The 8,354-nt window shown below is 42.9% G+C and overlaps 1 protein-coding gene across 1 annotated transcript; it reads right to left on the bottom strand.

Annotated features, from left to right (window-relative positions):
* Window positions 1-857: 857 nt before the first annotated feature.
* Window positions 858-8,115, bottom strand: LOC119746037 (sodium-dependent phosphate transport protein 2B-like). The gene is made up of 7 exons (XM_038222794.1): window positions 7,785-8,115; window positions 4,664-4,874; window positions 4,110-4,241; window positions 3,564-3,707; window positions 2,972-3,282; window positions 2,373-2,583; window positions 858-2,114 (listed from the first exon to the last, which is right to left on the bottom strand). Exons 1-7 carry the CDS (start codon window positions 7,812-7,814, stop codon window positions 1,126-1,128), a joined length of 2,028 nt encoding a protein of 675 aa, XP_038078722.1. The 5' UTR covers window positions 7,815-8,115; the 3' UTR covers window positions 858-1,125.
* Between the last annotated feature and the right edge of the window lie 239 nt (window positions 8,116-8,354).

Below are 8,354 nucleotides of genomic sequence, written 5' to 3'. Positions count from 1 at the left end.
TTGAAGATCTTTGTAAGCATTTTATTTGCTCAATGTATTTACAATAAAGCATTCGACTTATAAACATGGATCACTGAATACTCGCAGGAAAGACACAAGACCTAATCTTATCCCGTATAGTCTAAAATACGGTACAATAATGTGTATTACTTTACGTATAGAGTTTTTAAATGTCGATAGTGAAATGTTTTAGAAAACAAAAATGACAAATTTACAATTTTAATTTTTGTTTAAACAGCAACATTCAAAAATTCAAGGTTAATTTTCATGAACCATTTTCGAGTTAAAACACTTCAGGTACGTCTCTGAGCACGCAATTAGTGATTGCGAACTCGCATACATACGAAATAATTAGGTTCTATTATAATGTTATTATTGTAACGCTGTTGCTTCTTGGGTTCAAGTGCATCACTGAAACACTGTCGACTCGTTTGCATCATAGAATTATGTTCATGCAGTTTGCAACAGGGCTCAATTTCATGGCCCTGCTTACCATTCGCGAAAAATCCTCGCTTAAAGGGCCCATGCAATGTATTTGGAAATCATTGGAAAATCACTTCTGTGTCTCATTTAATCCTATTTTGAATTTTTCGTTTTGCCATTTTCAAGGGTATTTTTATGTCTTTTTGGTTTTTATGCAAATACGAATTACCACGTTCATGAGCATGTCGCTATTTCAGTACCAAAAAGTTGCCAGAATTTTTAGATATTTCGCTGTCATAAATTATATTTTCTGTTGGCGATTTCTTGTTGTGTCAGTACATGGCAGTAAGCCATTGAGCAAAATTTTCTCACAAATGTTTTCAATAGGCAAAGTTTCAAAACTTTTGATTTCACAATTTGAACAGAAAACCCCTAAACTGCAGACAGTGTCTTCCTGAAATGACATAGCAGCAACAGCGCCCTCAGTTGTCCATTTAAGAGGAGTAGAAGGTTGCATGGTTGCACAAAATATCTTCTTAAGAAAGATTTACTCCATGGACCCTTTAACGTAGATGAAAATTCTGACTTTTTTCATTGACTAGCACTGTTAGCACAGAACGGTGACCATTAATTGTGAAGTTAGCAGAGCCATATTAAATACAGGGCCCTGTCTTTAACATTGATAGATGTTAAAGTTGTAGATTAAAATGCGCTGGTTCTTGTCTCCGTATTGGTGTGCGAAGAGTTGAGTGGTAACGTACTGGTACGTTGATTGACAGCATCGTAGTGAACGGCAAGATTGCCGTTGGAAGAATCTCCAGTTGTGCTGTAATGCAGAGGCAGTGCATCTTTGTCTTGGTCGCTAGGACTCTTCTTACAAGGACAGCATCGGGTCAGGGTATGGAGGATTCTGGTGATAAGACGGTCTAAGGGTGCCAAGGAGTGCATCCATAGGGGCAGAGAGTCCCAGGTACGGAGCTTCTTTGGGAGAACCTCGGGTTTCTTGTGCTGCAAGATGTTGACGATGACGATGAAGATGAGGAGGAGGAGGACGGGAAGGCCAATGGCAAGCAGGAGCCAGATGCTGATCAGAGACATCCCGAAGACGAACAGCGGCAGCAAGAAGAACATGATGATTAGGTAGAAGATGGCAAACCAGCGGTACTTGGCTGTGGTGTTGCCCAGTGCCTTAGCAAAGAAGATAGGCACCTTACGCATGAAGGGGACTGGATACCAGATCAAGATGCCGCTGATGTTGAAGAAGAGGTGGCATAGAGCGATCTGGATGCTATTCTTGAGCTTGTCCCCTGAGCTAGCCATGGCGGCGAGCAAGCTTGTAGCCGTGGTACCAATGTTAGAGCCTAGAGTCATCGGGTAGACGCGGTCCAAGGTTATCACACCCAAACCGACTAAGGGAGTCAGAGCCGAGGTGAAGACGGAGCTGCTCTGTACGAGGAAGGTCACCCCGGCCCCCACCAGTATAGCAAGGTAACCGGACAGCCATCCGAACGGATGGGGGAAGTCGGCGTTGATGACCCGCTTGATGACGCTTGCCATACGGCCCTTCAAGATGGAGTTGAGGAGTTTGACCATGAGGAGGAGACATGTGCATAGAAGGATGAGCGTCAGGATGAGGAGAATGGCGCCCACGCCTCTCTCAGACAAACCGGTGTTGGCAAATAGGTATGAACCTGGTGTGTCGAAAATAACAATGATATACTTGATTATTTTGTCGAGTTTACCAGATGGGTCAAGTACAAGATGACCTGAAGCAAATGACCAGAATTTGCCAAGTTAACCATAATGAAGGTACGTGGAAGATTGCTTCATATCTTAAGATCAACTCGATGCCACAAGATAATTATCATCCATTAAATAATCTTAAAGTGGTAAAAAGTATGTTCTCATTCGTTTTCCACTACACTTTACATGCCAGCATCTATACTCACATCTCTCCACTCCAACTTCTATGTACTCCGTGACCATGCCCGGGTTCTCCGTAAAGCCAGCGACCCCGGCCGTTGCAGCTGCCGTAGGTGGCGGCATAGTGGTGTTAGCCAGCACCGCTATCTTCTCCTTTTTACACCATTCCTTGAGGAGTTTGGCTTCGCTTGGATCGATCGTCCCAAGAGCGATCTTGGCCACAACTTTACTGTCGATCTAAATTGATGGGGTTTTTGGAAAGAAGGGGAAGCATAGATTTGAGTAATTGAAACTAATGGATAACGCCTCGTTGTTATTATGTGCGCGTGCAAACGATGGGCCTAATGTGGACCTCTGAGATGCTGTTACGGAAACCCTTGATGGAAATCGAATTTCTGTATAACAAAACAGTTTGTTGGCGGTGGGTGTATTGGGGTGGGTTCTTACTGCACACATTCTAGAAACTTAGTCACGTTAAGTATCATTTTCTAATGTCACGTGCTGACGTATGCTGCCCGAATGATTTGAATTCACGATTTAGCTGGAACATTGCTGAAGGCGATGAACTGTACAGACACCTGTACGCGCATGCGCACTAGTAAACAGGTGGCATATTACTACTTACGTCAATGATCTTCTTGGCAAAGGGTTTGGTGAGCACGCGCAGTAGCTCCACCTTGGACCCCTCAGTGGTAGTCACGTTTAACCCATCGACGATAGCCTGGGTGAAGTGGTACAGATACTTAGTAGCGCACTCCAGCGGCAGTAGGCAGATCACCGCCAGCCAGTTGAACATGTCGTGGATGGTAGCGGCTCCGAAGGCCCGACGGAACTCGTTTCGGTTGCCGGACTGGGCCAGAGAGACGATGGTGTTGGTGACCGATGTGCCGATGTTGGCGCCCATCACGATGAAAATGGCCGGCTCCACTTGCAGAACTATGTAAGAAAAAAAGAAACAGTCAATGCCTTAAAGTTTCTTTCCATACTTGGGCGTAAATCGGCTGTTGACGTCACAATCAGCATGGATTTCAAATCCGACTCGAAGTCAAGGTCTAAGATAAAGATGGATGACACGTGAAATGCCTCACTTCTCAACGAAGCTCAAACTCTGAAGCAACATTGAGTTAGGCAATGCCTATTGTCAATGTAACGCGATTGGCCACAAAAAAATAAAGAAAGAATTAAAGGAAAGAAAAAGTAAATGGATATAGTCTCACTTCCAGCTGATACGATGGAGACAACGATGGAGGTTGAAGTGCTGGAGCTCTGGACCAGTACGGTAGCTAGGATGCCGATCATCAAGCCACATATGGGGTTGTTGAGAAGGGTGCTCTCGCTAAATACCTCCCCGGCTTCCTTCCCTGGGATTAGGAAGACCAGAATTAATGTCAAATTACAGTGATATCATTTTGAATTTAAAAAATGACGTTGAAATGGTGTCTTGAAAGTTCGCTTTGAATGCTCACACAACTTAAAATGCTAATTTCTGGTAAATATGGATATTATATATCGAGGGTATAGCACATTAGGCCTATTCCAAGCTACGATTTTTCATTTGAAATTTAGTCCTCGTTATTTTAAAACCAAATTTTAAAATGCTTGTATGAAAAAAATATACATTATGAATCGATTCCATTTTCTTTACACCATGCTCGATTCATTTTAACCTTTGTTTAGCGATCTTTGAACAAAAAGATAGAATAAAAAATATTAGAATAGTTTTATAAAAGTATTATGGTAATTTAGTACTATTTATTTCTCACCTCCAAGTAACCTGAAGGCGGAGCTCATCAGATCCAGTGAGCAGATGAAGAAGTAGAGCAAGATTAGAATAGCGATAGGCTTGCCGATCCACTCCACCAGGACACGGTACAATTTGCCCTTTGTCGTCAGTTCTGGGGAAAAGAGGACGGGGTATTTATAACGTAAATTTCAAGGTTTTTCTCTAATTACATGTGTATAAGGAACTGCTAAAATCGTGTTAGTTACTTACTTCAAGGCCAGATGGTTAACAAATTGCATGTGTTTTTAAAGTATAGTCTTGCACCGTGAAGGGGGGTTGCCAGTGTAACGTTACAGGGTTTTAATTTTCCCCCCTGTGAATATTCTCTCTCGTTTACTTCAAGCGTCTGCCTGGACCCACTTTTGAGGAACTCATAGACCGTATGTGATGCAGGTACCTCAGATGTGTTCATTGTTATTTCAATTTTGTCATAACAAACGTACGGGTTTAGTCATGCATATGTGATACAACCACTGCTCCCTATTCGCCTTAAAATACAAGGTCTATTAGATAAAAATAAAATACCGCCCTCACCTGACCATGGTTCGCTGGTCTGCTCTATCTCCGTCAGAGCCCAGGGGTCCACCTCCTCATTCAGCTCTCCCCCATCGATGAACGAATCGACCGTCTTACGGACTCTCTTCTTGATGCTGGTCGAGTACTTGCGTGCGCGCACAGCGGCCCGACTGATGCTGGTCAGCCGGTTCGGACGGATGCCTGTGCCGGCGTCGGCCGGCTCCTCGACCTGCACGGAGATGAACGACTGTCATGATGAACGACTCCTTATCATCAATATTTTAAGCTAATTGAAGGACGTTATTTCATATTACACGTATCATAGTACTGCCCAGGTGCTTGTGTGAGCAAAAATTCACAAGGTTAAGGTGCCTGTGTGAGCCAAAAGCAAAAAGCTTAATCAGACAACATCATTTTAATGATTTTCTACGTTAGTCATCCCCATGACTGCACGTCTAAAACAAGATAATGGGTGGCGGAAAATGAACATGAATCATTTCGGTTCGGCACCCTGAAAAAGCTGAAGTAAAACGCTAATTAGTTAACAGCGAGACAATAGTTTGAAATAGTTTGGATTACTTCTTTTTCTTTCCCTCTTTTTATTTATGTTCAGCGAATCTGTATAGAGGGAAAGGGGAAAGACCACAGCATCGATTTAAAAACAGTCACGGTACTATTTCTCTGGGTTCTGTGCACTGATCTCTATATAAAGACTGGATAGCGGATATGCATACAACATTCACACAGTAGACTTCGCACATTGACCAATTCGCCCCCGGTCTCACGAAGATGGCCGCGTATAATACGAACGTTCTACGCGTAAATACGCGCGCGTTGTATCAACAGTTGACGCGCATTTTGGTCACGTACACATATTATGATGTTCTAAAAGGGACACATTTCCGTAGTGATTATTATTTCAAAACGCCGAAAAAGTTATATTTGCGGCATTTTAGTAACCACGACGTTAGAAAAATTGTAGTTAACCTTGATCAGTGATGGTGGTCAAAATATAAGTCAAGTGAACCGCGACGTTACAAAAGAAATCATGCTGTCTATAAAAACGGCAACATGTCCTTTGTAGATCACCAGCCGGTCTCACCAATATGGCGTCAAATTCGTACATTGTGCGGCTCTGTATTAGCTATCCAGTCTTTATATAGAGATCAGTGGTTCTGTGTCCCCTTCCTTCGGATCTGCTATAGTGCGCATATTACGCTTATTTCTATTTCGAGCGACACGAGACATAATTATGCATGGGATCGCCAATTGCAAGACATTGCACCGTGACTTTTATCTGAACAATACTCTATAATGTAAAATATCCGCAAAAGGCTGTGGTCACATTTCCTTGCTTAATTCCTCGCTGTCACAAATCTGTGTTATAAGTAGCTCTCTGCATGATTCATCAATTTCCTGCCACCCTTCTCCAAGTTCCCATTGAGACCTCCTTTCTTTAATTTAGCTATGCCTTCCAGCTGTAAAGCACATGAGACAATACCAGATATATGGGGTGATATCCTGGACAGATTATTCTCTTCCGTTGCTGTTCTTCCCAATGGGCCGTCCCAACCTAACGTAGGATCATGGTATTAGTCACTTCTCGATTCTGTAACCCCTCATACTGATCTGTTCTGTATTACTTCTAGCTATATATACTCTTCAAAAGTATTGATGTTTTATATACAGTTTTTACGTTTTTCAGTTCTACGGAGGTCTGTTTGCAACTTTTTTCAAAGACATTGCAAATTCCATTACAGGCAACGTCTCGTTGACAAGATTCCAAGACCACTTGTGATTATGCTTGATTCCAGGTAGAATTTTAGATTTAAATTTATAATTTATGTCATGATTGTAATATAAAGTATTACCGTTGCTCCTAAACTAAAGGCATTAAAAACCACTTTTAACATAGTTAGGAACCCCATCTCTCATCGCAGCAACTTTTCATTTGTTCTTTTTCAGATGGATGCGTTCGTATTATTTATAATCAGAATCGGCAAAATTAACAACTTTCAAGAAACCTATAAGCGATAATTGATCTGTTACCGAAGTGGGGGTGGGGTGGTGGTGGGGGGGGGGGGGGTTAATTGATTTTTTTTTTTGGGGGGGGGTGTTGGTGGAACTTTGTATCACACAAACTAATGGAATGCTACCTCGGGTTCTGGTTTAGAGAAAGAGAAGGCCTATCATCCCATCCCAACACAAACCTCACCAAACCCCACCCTCAGCCTGTGCCTGCTGCCTCATGAGGCAGTCTTCAACTTAAAGAAGAGACAACGAGCAATGTGTTATGTTCTGGAGATAACTGATAGAGTCATTATTATGAGCGGCAGGTGACGGTCTTCTGACCCATGTAGACGTCATTTTAACCTCAGTAGTAGCCTTATAGGTACTACTATGATTCACTCCGAAGCAGATCCGATTCACGGAAACACAGGATATGAGGAATTACGCATTACATCACTGTGATTAAGGACTCTGTGTTTTGGCATTATCATAAATACAGTTGATTGTTTCAATGTCACATAATGTTGGGTCATGCATATACGTCTATCATCAGCGCAAGATTTTTGGGTCACAGCTTTCTGACGATGTCCAAGCATGAGTGACAAAACATTTTTTCCCCTGATGTCATTCTCTTAAAATCTTGAAAAATAAAAGCCCGATGTACTACAGACAGACCAAAGAAACTATGTTCTAGAAGATGAAGTAGGCCTGGATTTGCTCTGAAGATTGTTCTCCATGCGGGATTTAATCGCCTGGATTGGAACTTCATTGTGTGTGTTGCCCGAGCCACGATATCGAACTTAGACCGTGTGAGCAGCTATATCAGAAACATTTGGAACCTGAGAAATCGTCAAACTTTGCGAGTTGGAAACTCTCAGGCTCAAAACAAGTCAGCCTTATCAAATGCACACACCCGAGTTAACTTGCTTAATTAGTTCACAATAATTTAAACCCATGTACAACAACGCAGCTACAACATGCCTTAATGTGAATACTTTCATGTTATTCTCTCGACTATTATGAGGGGACGTGGTCTCTAATTCCGCCCCTCTTTTAAACTTCCAACCCCGCCCCTCTCATGCAGGACATGCAAGGCATTCAAAGCGTTGTATTGCATGCAAAGGCTCACCAATTCTTCTTTATCGTCCGTTCGTGTCATGATGGATCTGAAATCGTATCTCTTCAAAACCCTTTCGGAAATCCCACCCTCGATACAGCGAGCTTGCACGGCAACCGATTGCGACAGTGTCTGGTGATGACCCGGCGGTCGACAGGTGGTTTGGCCTGCTCCACACGGCAGTCAGGACCGGCTCAAAAAGGTTCCCCGTCTCTGAAACTCTGCTTTATAAACCCAACGGCCTGGGCCGCTACCGTACCCCTAGCATGACTCACATCCACGTGGGTTAGGATTTACGCACCGGCTCTGTGAGGGAGAAACGAAAATAGATCAGCCACTGCGTGAGTCTTTTGGAGCGGACGTCCAGAATTTGCCAAGTATATTGTTAGGAAAAAGTCTTGAAATGCTGTCAGAGCTTTCAAGAGGCTTGCCGGCATCTTTTCATTGTGCGAATTGAGTGTAGAGAGCTCAGGGAAATTAGTCAATTAGGTACGATCAATGGTAAAGTTTGTCTGAGCGTAGGCATATCGAATCATGAGAGGGGCAGTCTAGGTTAAAAGAACCTGGCTTGGGCTCAAATAT

The sequence above is a fragment of the Patiria miniata genome, unplaced genomic scaffold (assembly GCF_015706575.1).
Source record: "Patiria miniata isolate m_02_andy unplaced genomic scaffold, ASM1570657v1 HiC_scaffold_7, whole genome shotgun sequence".
Classification (NCBI taxonomy): domain Eukaryota; kingdom Metazoa; phylum Echinodermata; class Asteroidea; order Valvatida; family Asterinidae; genus Patiria; species Patiria miniata.
Note: the sequence above shows the minus strand (reverse complement) of the source record. Positions and strands in the feature narration are given on the sequence as shown.